General features: G+C 37.7%; 1 protein-coding gene across 1 annotated transcript in view; it reads left to right on the top strand.

Moving 5' to 3' along the window:
* PCNX2 (pecanex 2) overlaps positions 1 to 18,830 on the top strand; it is a 160,394-nt gene that overhangs the window by 89,779 nt on the left and 51,785 nt on the right. The window contains exons 22-23 of the mRNA XM_071549557.1: positions 9,841 to 9,950; positions 14,608 to 14,736. Of these exons, the coding sequence (XP_071405658.1) occupies positions 9,841 to 9,950; positions 14,608 to 14,736 (239 nt within the window). The remainder of the gene's footprint in view (positions 1 to 9,840; positions 9,951 to 14,607; positions 14,737 to 18,830) is intronic.

Here is an 18,830-nt window from a genome sequence, read left to right as displayed (position 1 = left end):
TGAAGTGCTGTGCCTTAATCATAGTGATGGTAATTTTTAAGCAAGATTACTCCACAAAAATATTTACATGCTTTCAAAGTATGGTGGTAATGTTTTTTTTAATTCTGCCAGGCACTGAGGAAGTGTCTAAATTCAACATTCACAACTGCAGTGGTGGCTCTTGACGCAGATTATATGGAATAAAACTTTGCCAATAATGTTGGGTAGAGTATTTCTGAATATCTCACTGATTTTGCTTCCCTTGTTTTCCCCCTTGTGATGTTGACTCAGTGTAATTTAGTAAAGTCAGAAGATCCAAGTGAGCATATTGCTCCCTGAACAAGTTGGGACACGGAAGTCTGAGTTGCTACTTGCAGATTTTTATCTCTTGTCTGCAAATAGCCAAGACACCCACACTGAGATAACACAGAGAACAAGAGAGTCTATTCAATTCTGTTCCAAAGGATTTTTTTAATTACCTTGGATTTTTTTTTCTTTTTAACATCTAGGACTTAGTAATGTGACACAGTTAATTCACTTCTATATTAAAAATGATTAGCTGTTTACAGTTTGACAAGTTGCAGAATGTGGAAATGCTAAAAGTTGATTAGGCATATGCAGAGTGTACTGTTTTGTCTTTTAAATTGCCTTGGGAAGGGATGAAGATAAACACTTAAGAAAGACTTCCTTATTTGTTTTCGAAAATGTTTGCAGCTTTCAATTGAAGTGGAACAAGATTTCTACATCTTTCTTACACTACGATAAGACTTTCCACATAGTCAGCCCAGATTGTGTACTTGGCTACAGCCTGGGATTCTGCTGTCCAAAACTGTTGTCTATAATCTTTAAATCAAAGCTGAATGGCCTTTTGAAAATATGTGGTTGCTCATTCAGAAATTGTGGGTGTAATGCTCTGATGTATGTTTTACAGGAAGTCAAACCAGATAATCAAGACAGTCTTAGTCTACGTGACTCTGTGTAGACTTTTCAAATGACCCAGTTGCTCTCCCTAGACTTTTTAGGAGATAATGTCACTGCAAAGGTTAATAAGAATGTTCATATTAGGTGATAATGGAAACCTACAAAACCCAGGATATATTTTTCTAGGTATAACAAAAATGGAAAATATAATAGGACTTTGGAGATCTCTTACTAGACTTCTCACAGTAAGAAGAACCTCAGACTTTTTCTGTGACAGGGTAAAAAGGGAAGTTTTAACCAGTTTGAATAAGCTATGCAGGAGTGATAAAAAGATGGACCTTTCTTGCATCCTTTTGCTGTCTACTGACAATATTTAAGTGAGAAAAAACTGTTCATGCACACAAATCCTAAAAGAGGAAGAACATAGGGATGGGAAGGTGCATGTTATAGCCCATCCAGTCCATTTTTCTTCAGTGTCAAGGAAAAGAGGAATATACCCTCCACTGCTGTCCTTGGCAGATGTCTGAGATGCTTTCAAAGGATGTCTGAAATAGCAACTGTTCAAGTCAAGAATGAACCAGTATTGTTAAGTGTGAAGTAGAAATGAACGCAAATCATTAAACGGCAGGTACATCAGTTTGGAACTGGCTGAATGCTAACAAAGATGCTCAGGGCAAGACTTACCCCCAGCTCTTCTGCTGTGCTCTGTTAAAGATGTGATCTTCCATTTCATCCAGTGCCACGGGCATCCTCTAAATTTTGCTGGTGGAACGGGGTCATAGTATCTCCCTGAATTGCTTTTGGAACCTCAAGTAGAGCTGATGCTGAGCTGAAGGAGCAAAGACAGCAAAACAAGCTTGGTAGTGTGAATGTGGATGCTTATGACTGTAGTCTGCTTGTGGTTACTACAAAAGACTGGTGGGGGATTTTCACAAGTCTCTTCACTACTGGGAGGAACCAGCAGCATGCTGGAGATCGCTGTGTGCCAAACTGCTAAACTGGCTCTTTTACCAGAAACTCTTTCATCTGTAGAGCACAACTGAGAAATGATACCTGTGCTTTGGAATCTGGATTATTGAAAAATTGCGCACCTTCCTTAAAGCCCTAAAGAGCAAGCCATCCTTAGCTTACACTCATCCAGTGCATGGATCTTCATGGGAATGGTTAGACCCACTGCCATTAACCGTCTAATGTATAGGACTGGACTACAACTTCTTATTCCTTTCAGTGTCTTATATGTTACTGTCAGGCAGTTTAATGGCCTCTTAATTTGTGTGTGTGGATGAACTAATTAGCAATACAAAATACAAAATCACCTTCTATTTTCTTATCGTCAAGTCCTCTGAGGATTCTGAATTTGTCTTCATGAATAAGGCAAAATAATCAAAGAAGCAGAGCTTGTTAAATTTGCCTTCATTAACACTGAATTCATTTGCCTAAGTACTCTTACTCCTGCTGAGCTCACTTAAGTATGCAATTTCCCTGTCTGATATTTTTTTTTCTTCTCTCCCAGAATACATTTTCCAGCTAATAAGGAATCCACATTTTTTAATAAGATTTTTTCCCTTTCTGTATACTTCTTTCTGCCATAGTATCCAAGACCACATATTTATGAAAGATGATCTTTATGTCAAAGTAGATGCAGCTAAGGCAGCCAGTTTTTAACAACCTGACAGACCTGTGCTGATTGGGCTTGACTTTCACATCCACAATACAATCCCTTGGACAGGAAAGAAATTATGCATGTCATCTTGTTTTCCTTTTTTTTATGAGAAAGTGTTGCCAAGTGCATTGGCCTTCTTGGTGCTTTGTTGAAGTCAAGTAATTAACCTCTTGGATCTTTTTATTGCCTTTGTGACAATAAAACTCTTGGTGAGTTGGCATGTCCCATTGATTTAGGTGCTACTTGTAAGTCAAAAGGCTCACTCTTTTCCCGTTCCCTTCAGATTTTTCATCTATCTCTAAATCTGATGTTTTACTTTAAAACTTCTGGAACTAAGTTGTTAATTCATATTTTAATCCATTCCTTGCCGTTTGTGCATACTGAAATCCAATGTCTTAATCATCTGTACTCTCTTGGCTCACAGCTGTTTCCTCAGCTTTTGATACCTGGCATATAAATCCTTTTAAAACCATTTCTGCTGAGTAAAATACCAAAGGCTACATCTGATATTTGACAGGATAATCCCAGTGTATTTTCCATAGACTCCTTAACTCTCTTGGGCACTGTACAGTTTGTGTTTCCTTTTAATATTGGAGGAATGATTTAATTGATTTTTCATTCAGCCTTCCATCACTGACCTCTTTGTCAGATGTAATTCCTTACACTATTCCCAAAGTACATTTTCTCTCTCTTTTGGTGTGTTTATTTTTTTCTTTAGAGTGGGACAAATGTACTCAGGGGTGCAGGGAGATGTACACCTACTTGCTGGGTCAGTCTGGCTCTCAGCTCACTGAAGACTACATTCATGTGCATTGTGCTGATGAAGGTGTGTTCTGTATCTGTTGATGTGGGCATTGAAAGAGAATTCTTGAACGCTTCAGTGCACAACTTTGTGTTCTTTCTTATGTCCACTTTTACCGTGGAATCATAGAGTGGCCTGGATTAGAAGGGCCTTAAAGATTGCCTAGTTTCAATTCCCCTGCCATGGGCACTAGACTAGATTGCTCAGAGTTCCATCCATCCTGGTCTTGAACACTGCCAGAGATGAGGCATCCACAGCTTCTCTAGGTAAGCAGTTCCAGTACCTCACCAGCCTCATAGTGAAGAATTTCTCCCTAATACCTCATCTAAATCTCTTGTCTTTTAATAAAAAAAATGTTTCCCCTTATCCTGTCTCTTCATACCCTTGTAAAAAGCCCCTCTCTCCAGCTCTCTTGTGGGCCTCCTTTAGGTACTGAAAGGCCGCTTTAAGGTCTCCTTGGAGTTTTCTCTTCACCTGGTTGAACAACCTGAACTCTCTTATCCTGTCTTCATAGGAGAGGTGCTCCATCCTTCTGATCACCATCATCTGGACTACTCAAACAGTCTACTCCTGTCTTTCTTGTGCTGGGACGCCAGGGCAGAGCAGAGGGGCAGAATCACCTGCCTTGACCTGGCCATACTGCTTTTGATACAGCCCAGAATACAATTGGCTTTCTGGGCAGCGACTGCCCATTGCTGGGTCATGTCCAGCCTCTCACCCTCCAACATCCCAAAGTCTTTCTGCTCAGGGCTGCTCTTAGTCCATTCTTCAAGGAGCCTGTATTTGTGCATGGACTTGCCTCAGCCCAGGGGCAGGACCTTGCACTTGGCCTTGTTGAACTTCATGAGATTTGTACAGGGCCAGTCCCTTAGTAAAGGAAATTCCTGGGAAGATACAGTGTTGGCAGAAGCTGTGCCTGTGAAGGCTTCGTTGGAAAGTCTGGATCAGTGCAGCTGATGAGTGCTCTCCCAGCTGCACTGATTTACTTTGCTTGTCTGGTCCTCTGCATATTAAGCTGATGAGCTCTGATCTTGTCCTTTTTGCCCACCTTGGGATACATGGAAGTCAGATTTTTACGGTACCACAGGCTCCTTCCCTGGGCTCTTGATATCAGCTGACAATGTAGGAGGAAGGAGTATCTATCATTAACAGATGCAGGGCTGTTAGGTCTTATGGTTGTCTTATTGTCATAATCCTCATCATACTTGCATCTGGTTAACATTTAACTTCAGTTATAAGGTTCCAAGGCTTGTTACCTAAACTGCTTAAAACATGCCTGTTTTGTACACTGTTGATATTAAGTGCTGAATGCTGTGTTTCAGGAATATATTCCCTCCTCCAAGGTTTGATATCAGAGCCTTGGACTGATTATATTTTGATCCTCCTGTATGTATTGCATTAGACAATGATTTTGAAAACCACAATGTAAAGTCTTCAAATGTCTATAAGCATATGCAAATAAAGACAGCCTGGAAAGTCTCCGTTGTAGATTCAAACACAGTACTGTTCAAATACAGAAATAGAATGTCACAATTACTTAGCACATAAGCATTAAAAACCTTTAGTATTTCCAGTAAATCTTGTTTTGTAGGATTTCATAGGTGAAGTTTGTTTTAAATAAATACTAAGTAAGTACTAAATAAAAATCAGAAAGTCAATGATTTGCAAAGCAAAGCCGTGAACAAGAATAAAATTATTCCACCTAAGTTTAATTTCATATCCAAAAACATATACATGCTCACAACTTTTCGCTCTTGATGTATCTTAATTTTATAGACATACAAAAAAACCAACAAACAAACAAAAAACCCCAATAAATATTAGAATTTAATTCTAAGAGTTGGAGTTACCAACTGACCAGAATTAGCTTAACATGAAAAGCTAAATACTCCTCTCAGGGTCTGAGTTCAAATTTGTCACAAGTTCTCAGGGTCTAGAGACAAATGTAAAGAAATACCAGTTCAAATGGGAAATAATTGCTTTCTGCACTTAACTTTTTCAATCTCTTGATTTTATGTTGCTTATAGAGCATATAGCTGTATGTATATGACAGTTATTTTTGTTTAAAACCAGTATATATATACAGTTTTTTTTAAAATACAACAGAATCAAACTTACCAAGAAAATGTTAATGTTTTTGCATTATTTAGTCCCAGTTTTGCCAAGAAGTCTGCCCACACAGAGTCCCAACAGATGCTAAACATATAGAAAGGCTGCCAAAAGCTGAAAGCATTGCGTAGTCTATATCTCACTTTGTGTCATTTAAATTCAAGTGTTAATCTCTGCCTAGTTTATTATAATCTGCCAAACTGAGAAAAGGAGATCCCATTTTACTGATGATCTGGACTCCCGAAATATTTTATTTTTTTCATGTTTGTTAACTGATTTCCACTGACTTCTAGTTTGTAATGTTACTTAAATTTGGTTAAGTAAGAATAACCAGATTTAAAGGAAATCCTGAAAGGAGAAGTCTTTGCCTTTGCTTTGTTTATGTATATATAGAATACTAGCTGATGTGCCAGAAGTCTGTAGAGGCGTCAGAGCTCATAGAAGACTTAAGGATGATTGAGGTAAAATGTGTGTCCACATAAAATAAATATGGAAGATTGATACATGTTCTCTACTTTCATTTGACAGTAGTGAGAATGTGCTGGTTTAAATTCACTGAACATACTGATAATTTAAACTCTTTATCAAAGACTTTAAAAACTGTTTATTGTGCAAAACTGTCACATGAGTAAAGATATCTAGGAATATCAGAACTTCTATGCCCCCTAAGTAATGTATTACATACAATATTTCTGCTTAGTGAACTGTAGAAAACCTTGATGATCCAATAAGGCTTAATGCAAACATTGTTTTATAAATCATCCTAAACTGGGATGCAGAAGTCTTAAATTAAATTTAATATTTTATACTTGTTTAAGGAAATGGTTATAAAGAGAAGGTTAAAACTCAGCACAGATTTTTTTTTTTCCCCTCTTTGTATGGGAAGGTTCTGTCTTTGTATCTAGCACTGTTCCAAAATATACCTCACACCCTCATTGGAAAAAAACCTCTGCTGAAGATAAATTTTGTGTGTCGCAGAAGGGCTGGGGTGTCCCATCAGGTCCCATGGAAGTGGTTTGGTTTTTTTTTCTATTTTGATTCAATGTACCCCTATTATTCCTTCATAATTTAGAGTGTCTTAGTTTCTTGATGCTTTCTCACAAGTCTCAGGGCCAGTGACTCCTGAAAGCTTACCAGTGAAGACCAAGGCAGAGAAGGCACTGAGTACCTTGGCCTTCCCCATGTCCTTTGTCACCACGTCCCCTGCCCTGTTCATCAGTGGGTCCATGTGAGTTTTTTTGCAGCCTGTGTGTTATCATTGGTGTAACTGTAGAAGTTTCTTCTTGCTGCCTTTTACTTTCCTCACCAGATTCAGCTCCAGATGGCTTTCCTATCTCTTTCTAATTAATTCTATATTGTTTCTGACGATAAAAAAGATGCTTGTGCCTTCAGATTACTGAAGTCTGAAATGCAGTTAGTTGTAGTTGAAATGGCTACATGTAGAGAATGGCTGTTTCTGAGGACAAGCTTCCCCTACTTACCAAGGCAATTTTTAACAGCTTCAGTTTGTTTCTGTGAGAAAAGCTTTGTGATTCCTTGGGGTTCCTGTATCAGATATAGGAGAAAACATATTGTAAACTGGATAAAATTGATAAAGAGAAATATTTTTTTCAGGTGGTTCTAGCAAAATGAAAAAGAGAAGATGTAAAGCCAAGTCCGCCTTTCCTAAATCTCAGTGTTATAGCTGCTAGATGACATCACCTTTAGCAATTATAGTTGTAATATATATATATATATATATATATATATATATATATAAAATGCTAATGGCAAGTTGCTGCAAAGGTGTTTTGCAAAACATGCCCTGGAAGCAGGAATTTGAGAAGTAATAAAGGCACTTGACAACTCTTAATGCACGTGCTAGCTTGAAAATCACACATTTCCAGGCTTTTAAGTGTGGTGTTGTAAGGCTTTCAAAAACTAAGAGAGGTTCACAAAAGTGTTCTTCTTGTGTTCATGCTCTTGTGAATGGAAATGAGCTCCTTTGCCTGTCTTGTAGAAGTGTTAGCAGTAAGGCAAGTGTTGAAAGAAACAACAGCAAGTTCAAGCAGTGGTGAATGCAGAAGTAGCAGGACTTGTTAGATGAAACAGAACTTGTGCTCCATGGCCTGTTTTGCAAGAATGTATAAATATTAAAGAATGCTTAAAATGATGTAATGGAACAAGTAGCCAGGAGAGTGTCCTCCTGGATTTGGTTTCCTAGCAAATGCAAAACCTGAGTTTTATTTGAGGTTTGAAAACCTTTTGATGAACTATGTGCTTTGAGCACAGCTGGGGTGATTTATGGCTTTGTGATTTCAATCTGTGACAGGCAGAACTTCACTGGGCTGTGCTGCAGTTTTGAATTTTTGAGGTTTCAAATGCAAGTCATTAGCTTTTTCCAGCCCTTCACTTAAATCTTTTAGCAGATACCATTTTTCTTCCAGCTGTTCATTGAGACATTTCAGATAAATAAAAATGAAGCAAAACAAAGCAACCCCACAACCTACTAAATGCAGTTCAAAGAAATAAATTTTGGTTCTAGTTTCAGTTCAGTTTTACTTGCCTACTTCAATGCTGTTGTTTTCAAGTCATATATAGTATTTATGAGAGAAAACAAAATTAGTGAGATATGAGTTTCTCAAGCTAGGTAGGGCTAACCAGGCTGTGTCTTGAAGGGATTATAGCAGCTTGTTTCTATCAGGCCTTTTCTTGTTTTCAGTAGTATATCTGTGCAAAGTTAATATAATCTATATTTTGCATATTGCTGCTAATTTGAGTCATACCAAAGCAAAGAAAGAGTGTGGAGCTCTTCTTGCATCTCATCTGGAAGGTTTATTAGTTGTAGCTGGAGATAGCATGACACTGGTCACAACGAGTTAGCAGCTGCTTCTCTGCTAGTTTGGTAGCACAAAGAACAAAACATGTCAATGCTATTAGTCACTCTTACTTCCCTCACAATTAGTTTGCAATTATTTACGACAATTCATGGACAAGCTCAGTGAAGCACCTTGATATGTGCATCTGTCCATACAGATGGCCAAGTTTTACATAACTTTAGGGCAGATGAAATGAGATGGCCAGGGAAGGTGCATCCTCTCTGACTGGCAGTATGCTAGTACATGAAGTGTGCCTAGAACCATGCTCTGTCCCTTAGCCAGCTGTCATGGGGAACTTTTGTCTGTGCTAATGAACTCTCAAAGGCTACTCAAGGTGGAGGTGGAATGGCCACCTGGAAATGGGCCATGGAGGGTTTTCATTCGAGGATTCCTGGGCCTTGCTTGGAAGAGTGCTAGTTGGTCCCGACCAAAACCTTCCCAGACACCTTTCTAAGAATTTAAAAGCATGCACAATACTCTTGGTAACATTTCCTAGCAGCATTTTAATGTCCAAGTATTGATACAGTCTCAGTGTTTTTCAGGATGTTGGCAACATCTTGTTTTTCACTAACTCAAATAAAAGATTAAGAAATTCAATGTGTATTTGCTATATGAGCATGAAATATTGCTTGTTCTCCTGTTTCACTGTCAACTGTAATTGTGTTGAACACTAATGTCTGTTGATGGCCAAATCTTGCCTGACAGTTTATCAGGAACCCACTCTGCAATATAAATCTGATGGCCTGATGCAGATGAGACATAAGATCTGTTTTGGCCTGATGCCAAAAGAAATGGCAGAGGAAAAATTGTATTCCAGGGAGTAAGTACACATCATTCTTGAATCAGAAACTGCTAGTTGCCAGCACCAAGCATATTTACTGAAAGCAAAAGTAAATTCATTGTAGTTTTCAGTTTGCACTGCACAACAAGAAAAGCTCATATTTATGCAATGTTTTGATGGTGCAATGGTCTTGAAAATGCAGCTACAATTCATAATTAATGCCATGCATATGTTTGCATTGTACGCATATTCTCCTCCCATTGAGTCAACAAGTAAGAATGTTGTGTTCTTGAGCAGTAAGTCTGATTTCCATGTGCAGAGCCACTCATGTCACACATTGAACTTTCTCTGTTCACTACACCCAGTTTCTCCTGGATCCTCCTCTTCTGTAACCTTTTGACTTGCGGTGATATATATTCAGTGAATATCAGAACCTGTTTTCCCACTTTCTAGTTAGAGCAGACATACTTTTGAATGGTAATCTGGGAACTACCTCAATATGGTGGTTCAAAATGTACCTCATTGCATGTTTGAATTTTGAATGAAGAATATACTTTCATGCCTTACTGAAGCAAGACCTTTATGCCCATGAAGGCTAATAATACAATATAATTTATCTCATGTTTGTTTCAGGACACAGTTCTAAAGTGTCTCTTTCAGATATTAGTTTTGAAACTATCTCAGTGCCTAAAAAGTTGCCATGTTTTTCTTTCTTCCTTTTTTTCAGCTGTGGGACCTGCTACAGAAGTTGCAGTTCATCATGACATACATTGCTCCCTGGCAGATTGCCTGGGGATCATCGTTCCATGTTTTTGCTCAGCTCTTTGCAATACCTCATATCCTTTATAAATTTGTGTTTCTGTATTTTTAAATGCCTCTTCATGTATGTAATTTACTTAGGGTGCTTGAACAAGGTGCAAAATTTCTAGATAATTTATTTTAAAATGTGAAAATGTTTGGAATACCTTTTGAGAAGCAGTTTTTCTTTTTTTTTTTCTTTTTCTTTTTTTTTTTTTCTTTTTGGCTGCATAGGATCTGAAACTGGGAAACTGAACTCTGACTCAAACTGCTGTGTTTATGCCTGTTGACTTCCCACTCAGCCACATTCTGCAGATCAGTTACTTTTCCAGTCCTCAGCACTGACTTTTGATGTACCCAGAGAGAAATGTGGTGCTGGTCATATTGTGAAGTGCTGGGCTTATGTCTGACTGAGCTCTCAAATATTGGTTCCTTTCTCAGTTGCTTCTATTTGGTATCTCAGATACAAATTCATTTCAGTGAGCCAATTTCTGCTGCAACTGTCCTGATTTTTTTTTAATTTTATTTCAGAAGTAAAAACAGTTTAATGTAATTTTTTATTTGGGTTGCTGAGGAGCATTCTCCTTTTTAACATTTCCACTCTGTTTTACAAGTAATGATATATGTTCATCAACACCAAAACAGTCCTTCAGAAGCAGTGTGTTTTGTTGCCTGTTACAGGGCCATCAATACTGAGTTTGTGGATATGGGGAGTAAAACAGAGTTCAGTGACCCCCAAATGTCTTTCGGGTTAAAAATGTATATTGAATTTTTTGAACAGAAGTTATTCAGTTTAAAGTCAAATTTGATTAGCAACTTGACTGAATACAAAAAAAGCCCTAAACAAAACAAAACATTTTAACTGAACAAATTCAACTTTATTGACATCTAAGGCATTATCAGATACTAACTTTTAATTTGTTCCTTCCCTCCTAACTGAAGTTGTGGAAGAAGAGTTGACAAAGTGGTTTTAGTTCAGACTTACTGAAGAGTTTACTTTGTCCTGTTTATTAGATATAAGCACTTAAGTCTTTGTCCCTTTCATCTCACAGGGTTGTTTTTTTTTTTCTCTTGAGTGATTTCTTCCCTCTGCTCTTTGCTGTGAAACATATCCAATGTTGAGTAACAATGCTTATGTTTCTAGGTGGGAAGAATAAAGAATAAAAGTCTTGGACAGAGTGAAGTGCACACAGAATAACTCCCAGAGGGAAAGCTTTAGATTATCTACTTATGGAAGAAAAGCATTATAAAAGCAGTGATCTGTCTGAGAGTTTTTGGTGATTTGTAGCAAATCATTACAGAATTTCACAACAAAAAAAACATTTTCATCTCTGTTGTAAGTGTGAGTTGCAGAGGTGTATATGAAGTTATTTATCAAAACATTTGAGAGCTAAGATTATATTTCAACAAGTTTCCCTTTGGTCACAAATATTTTGTGCAGTAATAGCTTTGCTTTTGAAAAAAGTACCAATCAAGTTTTTCAAAATGGAAAGTAGTTAAACCAGGGTTTAGTTTGTTTACAAAGTTATTGCTAAAGTGATCTAGCCTAGTTTTCTATTATTATAGTATGCTTTGTAAATGCAAATCTGTCTTCCAAGGCAGTGTTGCAATTAAGATACTTGTTAAATGCTGAAGTTACCATTCCCACAACAACAATAACTCTGCCTCTTTGCACGTATTTTTATTTGTCGTTATCATAACCCTGCAAACAGTAATGATGAATGCATGTTCCACTTTGCAGAGGCACTAAGCCTGCCATTTCTTTGCAGAGTTAATTATTTGTGGCTCTTAATTGCTTCAATCACATCTGCTGTAAATTTGTCAATTTTGAAGTGCCTTGGTGAACTTGTGCCGTAGAGCTCAGTGATAGGAGTATTTTGGTGTGCCTTAATGTGTGTGATTCCAGCGTGCAGGGCCTGAAGGGCAATATGTGTGCAGCTTTGTCTGGCGGAGTTTATGAAGTCTCCACCATTAGACATCTTCAAGAATTTAGAGGAATGTCTATTGGGAGTCATAAATATGTTGACTCATATATAGATGATCTTCAAAGTCCCTCTAAATCTCAGAAGACCAGGAATGGGAATGGGCTTCTGGTGTGAGGAGGGATCTGTGACTTCACTTTCCAGTGTTTCATTGGTAAGATGAGGTTATGCATTTATAAATATCAGCACACTGAGAAAGTCAGTGGAGTTTGTAGTTCAAAGGAGGATTTTACCTAATAAATTAGCAATGAATTGGAAAAAAATAAAACAAAAACAGAAAAAAGGAGTTTGTAGTTGAGATTATGCTGCTTAGGAGAGTTTTTGCTTTGGTTGTTTCAGGGTTACATCTCTAACATCAGAAAATGTGATACTCAATTTTCTCATCCTCTAGGTGATTGTGTGCCTGGAAGGGACCTACAATAATTGCAAGTAAAAATGTGGATTGTGAGAAATAGAGGGTTTGGGCTTGCCTGACTACACAGTTTTGAGTTAAAAGAAAGGACTGGAAGATTTTGAAAATGTCAGTCTTTCAGTTACTTGTTTTGCAGCTAGTTTCAATTTAAACAGATTTTTAAACTACAAAAATTAATCCTTAAATACAGTGTTTTATTTTATGTTGAAGAGTGTTTGAGTTTCTTTGTTCTCAAAATTTGATTTTGGCCACCTTAGAAAGAAAATCCATTATTCACAAAGAAGCAAGTTCTGCTTCTGCACGGTGTAGCCTAACAAAGATGGTACATGGAAACCTGGCTTGGGACAGAAAGAAAATGTAAGAAAGTATGCCTGTAAGTTTTTGACACTTCTTTTCTATTTTTTTACTTAGATATAATTAAAGCATTGCTATTAAAAAAATAGATTACATAATAAAAATGAATTGGATACCCTCAAATTACAAAATCCTTGATGACAGATAATTGCCCACTGCACATGTCAGCTATACATATGGGAGTCAGGCTGTTACTTGCTCTCATGGCACACTTACAGATATGAAACAGTTACTTAAAATCACTCTTCACAGGTCAAATGGAAAATGTCTTCCATCATCCATTTCGTAGAGTATTATGTCTTTTAGGAAATAAACCTGGTGCTACTGATTATGTCTTAGACACAAACAGTTGGCAGTAGAGTGCGAATTTCTTCACTTATGATGGTGGAAATTTTTCAATCAATCATGATATTAGAACCCACTTTAAAAAACCTGATTTGCTGTCCTTATCTGTCCTGTTTGTTCTCTTTTCCTTTCTTCAGCTCCCGTGCCTCCTGCCCTTATCTGACACTTATAAATACTTGTTCAACTTTCACAGCCTGTGCTTGGTTATGACTACAGTGTAATGTGACAGTATAACTTTTTTGATGTGCTTTCTTTCTGCTCTGTGCTGTCACTTTTTAAGACTTTGGATTCTGAGGGCAGCTCATTTTTCAAACTAATGCACAAAGACACCATTCCAGACCACTGTCTCTTAGTAAGTCTGAGGGATTTGAGAGGTATCTTTTGGCAAACATTTGTTTTTAGACTTTGCAAATGGCTTTGAAAGCATGGCTAGCTGGCCTTTTTATGGAAACGTTGTACCAAGAATGATGTTAAATGTGTTAAAACGTTTTTTGTGAAGTCTGAGTCTGTGGGACACACATACAGTCTATTGCTATAACAGGGTAAGCTAAAAGACTGGTTATTGGTTGATTTGACCTGCAGTTTAGATTGAGATGCACTTGATCACTGTATCTTGATAGTGGTTTCTTAGTTCATGGCTTCTTTACTTTGCACCTTCCTCACAAGAGAGGTGTAAGGAAGGACAACTGGTCTCTTATGCCAGCTTGGAAGTCTTTTTCCTTAAATTTCATGGATGTGGTATGAAGTAATCAAGAATTTAAGTCTAAAATTTTATTTGCTTGCATTTATTTAATCATGTTTCTTTTAATTCACGTCCTTTTCAGTATCCTTATCCTTATCCTAACTTGTTTCCAGAAGTCTGAAATAGAACTTCACATTTAAAGTAAGCTATGGATTCAGGCATTCATTATGAGGTTTATGTGTGATCCTTACTCTTCCCCTGTCCTCACCACCTCATTTCATATATATTTCAAAAAGTATGAAATGCTGAACATTTTTTACCTTTTGGTCAGCATAGGATATTGAGTTGTCAGTAAGAATTAACATGAAAGCATGACTTTAAACCAACAGGTTGGATTATAGAGGCATAGTTTCTCCACAGTTTTAGGTCATTCCAAAGCAAACAGAAACTGAAAAGAATGGAACATTGGACACAGTGAAAGCAAGACTCCAGTGCAGAGAATGAAGAATTTCCAAGAAAATTATTTTTTGGTTTTGTGTGTGTGTGGGTTTTAAACTCTGTGTCAGACTCGGGAAAGGCACTCCTGTGTTATAAAACATAACACTAGGAAGCTGGAAAAGGGGCACTTAACTGTGCTGCCTATGCTCAGTATCTGTCCTGGGGCAGAGATTAGACAGGGGCACTCTGACAATAATGTGCTCTGTTCAGAGATGTCGCCTCTGTTACAACTGTGTAGCACTGAAGAGCCACAGATTACATGCTGGTAAATAGGTAATTTGGCATTGCCTGCCTTCTTTTCTTTTACCCAACATCTCTTCGGCAAAATAAAAAACAACAGCAAAAAAAGTAGTTCCAAGTGCTGCCTCAACATTTTAAAGTATAGTGAAATCATTTGTGTTACCTTAACTTGCAATTTTCAGACTCTGCTATGCTTTTTTTTCAAACTCTGGCCACTTCAGTCTTTTCTACACCACTGAGTCCATTTCTGGGCAGTGTCATCTTTATCGCATCTTATGCAAGACCTATCAAGTTCTGGGAGAAAAATTACAAGTAAGACTTGAAAATTTTCTACACTTGTTATTTGTAAACATTAATTTCATTTCTGGAGGTATTTTTCTTTCAGAAGATAATCCTGAAATTGTTTTAGGGCATAAGAGGTTAATCTTTGAATCTTGATTCTGGTGTTTTACTATTTCATGGTTATTGGTCATTTCTGAAAATGTATTTAAACGATTATTGGTGTGTTACAGATGAGCTGTCATGTTGCATTTGTTGTACAGACATTCAGTAACAAAGCTGTGAAAAAAAAATCAGTAAAACTCCCAGTTGTCAGCTAGCTGGTTACTAAATCTGTGAAGCCTTTGGCACTAGGAGTCATGCTGCGTGAATGCACTTTATGCTAACGAGACTGATATAAATCTTACCCTTTGGGATGTGGGAGGTAACTCCCACAGCAAAGGGATGATGAGCCTGTGTTATTGTTAATTGTTACATCCGATCTCCCAATCTCAGAGCTTGACTCAAGAATTGGTTACCAAATTTTAACTGCCATTTGTTTAGTTTAAGAAGGACATAAACAAAGATTGAATTAATTCTGCCTCTTCTGCCCAGTAGGATTTGGGAGCTCTTGCTAACTGGAAGCTGGTGGGCTCCCAAAAAGAGCACTGGAGACAGGGAACCACTTCCTTTTCCAGGAAGTAGGTTTTGTGAGGGATGAACATCTGCAGTATTAGTGGTTGGGTTCACTGACTGGGCCAGGTGGATCCTTTGGGTCCTGTGCCCTGGAAGCACATGAGCTGTTCAGCCCCTGCCAACATGTTGGCAGGCTCAGAGGAACTGGCTGCAGAACAGCGATAAAAGACACACAGTGAAAATTGCATTGGCCAAGTCAGGGCTTGGCCAGACCAGTGAGAAGTGCTATGCACTTACACACTTCTTGTATTGGTGCTGCTGCTGTACCTCAGAACCTCAGGAGAGTTTGAAACTAGAAATTACAGTGAATCATTTTCTTTTAGGGAAAAGGGCTTGTTTAGTTTCAAGAGGGTTTGTTGTTTTGTTTTTGTTTGATTTTGACATGTCAAGTGAGTAAATTTATACTTATCTATAAAGAAATTAGTCACAGCCAAGTCATATAGAGAGGCTTTGTATTTGTTTTTGAATATGATGAGATTTGTGGAAACCTTTTGAGAGGAGCTGATTTTTGTACACTGGGGCCAGATCTTAACAAAATTCTCTCTCACACAACTTTTTTTCTTGGGTCAACAGGTTAATTATTTCAAGGGAGTGAAGTTCAGGGCAGCTATGGAAAGGCAGGAAGCTACCACTAATCCCACAGGCAGCCTTACATTTTAGGACGGAAACTTTGAACAATATTAAGTAGGAAGTGGGGGGTTTAACATCTGCTACATTTTAGTTTAACCACAGCATTTTGAAGGCCTGTGGTTTCTTTTCAAGGTACCAATTAGACAATAAAACTCAGCTGTAGGGACATCACTTCCATATAGCATAGCTAGGTTAGTGTTGGGTCTCCAGGTTATTGTAGAAGGAAGTAGAGGGAATCATTTGTATTTGATTTTGGTTTGTTTTAATTTTTTGTGACAAAATGAATAGAAGACACTCGAAGGAAATCTCAAAAAGTGGTTGATGCGTGATACTTAAGTAAGGGTGGGGAGGGTGGGGGTTTGGTGTCTTGTTTTCATCAGTAGTGACCATCCATGATTCCCTCTAAGGGAAGTGACGAAGTTTGTGCGAACACTTCTGGAAAGCAGGGAAATTATTTTACCCATAAACTGCAAAACCCCAAGTGCAAAAAACCAAACCCTTTTAATATTTTAATCCACTTCTGTTTGTCCTTGCAAAATAAGCAGTAACTACAACTTTATATTCAACATGAAGGCTTAAATTACTCTTTGTAAAAAATTGTGCTTTGTGTTTGTTAGAAATTCTAGTGTGTCTTTTATGATCTCACTTAAAACAAAAACCTTTCAGAAATAGAAAACAGCCTTGTAGATTTGGATTGTCAAAGTGAAATAAATGTTTGCCTGAACCTGTGGCATACCACAATATGCACATATAATGATGACTCCTAAATTTGTATTCATTTTGTCTCTGGCTCTTCTGATTCTCCTTTGCCATCTTTCCGTTTCAATGTTTCGTTGCTCACATGAGGAACTAACCAGAGTGAGAAAGAGCTGGACTGAAAACCTCTGGTTTATTAAAAGGACACAGTGAAAAGACAGAAAAAGTCAAGGGAAGGCAGTAATTTTTAATTAAGAATAATGAAATTTTTTACAAAATACTTAAAATAATTGAATTAGGTGAGCGGACCTTACCTTACTGCTTTGAATCTTGACCTTTCAACATCTAAAAATTTGAAAGGATGGCATAATTACTTTCTTTTGAAGCTATGGAGTTAAATAGGATCAGGACCTTGAGCTGGAATGAAAGTTGTCTTGGCTCCTGTACTGTCCAGTCTTCGAGCTGTAGTTCCTTATGGGCAGATGTGCACTGAGTTTTAAGGACATGTAACACAGAACAAACAGATGGGGAAGTTGGTGTACAGATTTCCTTTTTGAAATGCATTGACAGTTCGTTTTCCCAAGTTCAGCTCAGGGTGTTCATGGAAAATCACAGGTATGAGATAATCTCATCCAAAGCAGAAGCTCTCAACTTTTTTTTTTTTTCCCTGTTTCCATAGTCGTCATTGGCAGACCTTTTGCTCAGGGAAAAGCTACCTTCAATGTACTTTATACAGCTTATTTGTTTTGCCTGCTTTGCAAACTCATTTTCAAACACTTCCTTGCTATATTGACAACTATGTTAAATTATCACATATTAGCTACAGAAAACCTCATTTACATTTATATGAAGTTAGAGGTTGTCAATTCCAGGGTTATATTTTTTGTAATTTGATCTCCTAATTGGAGTAACTGGAAACAATCTTGACAAGCAGTCTAGATATCAAAATTTTTCTTCCAAATCATAAAATAGGTTGCTTTCTTAGGTTGTCATTTCTGTTCATCAGTATTTGCACACTTCACTGCTCTCAAGCAAACTTCTTATTTCACGTATGGAAAACTTAATTTTGCATCTCATTTGAGCCAACAGAGGGAAATTAGATGAGGAAAAAACCATCCATTTTCTGTAAAGTGAATCCAAAGTTGAAGCTTTGGACATTAGCGACTACAGACTTTCATGTTTATTAACGTAGTTGGGTTATTAGGCCAGTAGTCTGAGCGGGGAGTAACCGCTTCCTCTGTTCCCTAAAGTGTTGGTTTGGTTGTTTCTGCCTGGTGTTTTCTGAGTGCCCACATACATATCTTGCATTTCCAGTATTACTTTTAGTCCCTGTTTTTCTGCTGGCTACAGAGGAGTTTGAATCCTCAGGTTTCTGACTGGCCTTCTGCCACTCTAGATGATGTAAGCTGGAACTGAAAGTCTTAGAGAATTAAGATGATGGCTTTGTTTTTTCAAGGAGATGAAGGAACTCAAGTGGGTAAAAAAAGAAAAAGAGATTAATTTTGATAGTAAGCAAACTGTGAAATTCCTAACAAGGTCTTCAAAATTCAGGATTCATACTGTGCCTGTTTGTGCTCTTGCAGTGTGTGTGCAGAGCATGGGTGATCTTCCCTGCAATCAGCAGATGCTGTTTGTTTTTACTATGCACTTTGGTGCTCACTGCATGCAGAGTCTAGTACACCAATACATCACTGAGGTCAGGGATCTTTTGGTGGGGGAAGGAAGGGTAACTTTAAGAAGAACAAAAAGTAAGGAAGGTAAGAAAGAACAACTTCACATGCAATCACAATTTTACAGCTTTTGCTGCCATTGTTGTTGAAAAGAGAGGGGAGTAAAATGTGAAAGATGACCTGCTGCTCATGACCTAGACACTTTGTGTGAGTTCAACTATGAGTCATTCTCTTTCTCTCTCTCTCTCTCTCCCTCTCTCTCTCCCCCCCTCTCTTATTTTTGTGGTGGTTTTTTTTCTTGGGTTTTTTTTTCAAAAAAGGTTAGTGCTACACTGGTTTTGTCCTGCCATTAGCCTGGGTCCTGCTTCCCAGTGTAATGAGTGCTGGTTTACTCTTTATTTTCACAGCTGTTGGTATGATTAGGCTGTATATGTCACAGAGAGAAAGGAAATAGCA

The sequence above is a fragment of the Pithys albifrons genome, chromosome 2, assembly GCF_047495875.1.
Source record: "Pithys albifrons albifrons isolate INPA30051 chromosome 2, PitAlb_v1, whole genome shotgun sequence".
NCBI lineage: Eukaryota > Metazoa > Chordata > Aves > Passeriformes > Thamnophilidae > Pithys > Pithys albifrons.
The sequence above is the reverse complement of the archived record's forward strand: the minus strand, read 5'-3'. Positions and strand labels throughout refer to the sequence as shown.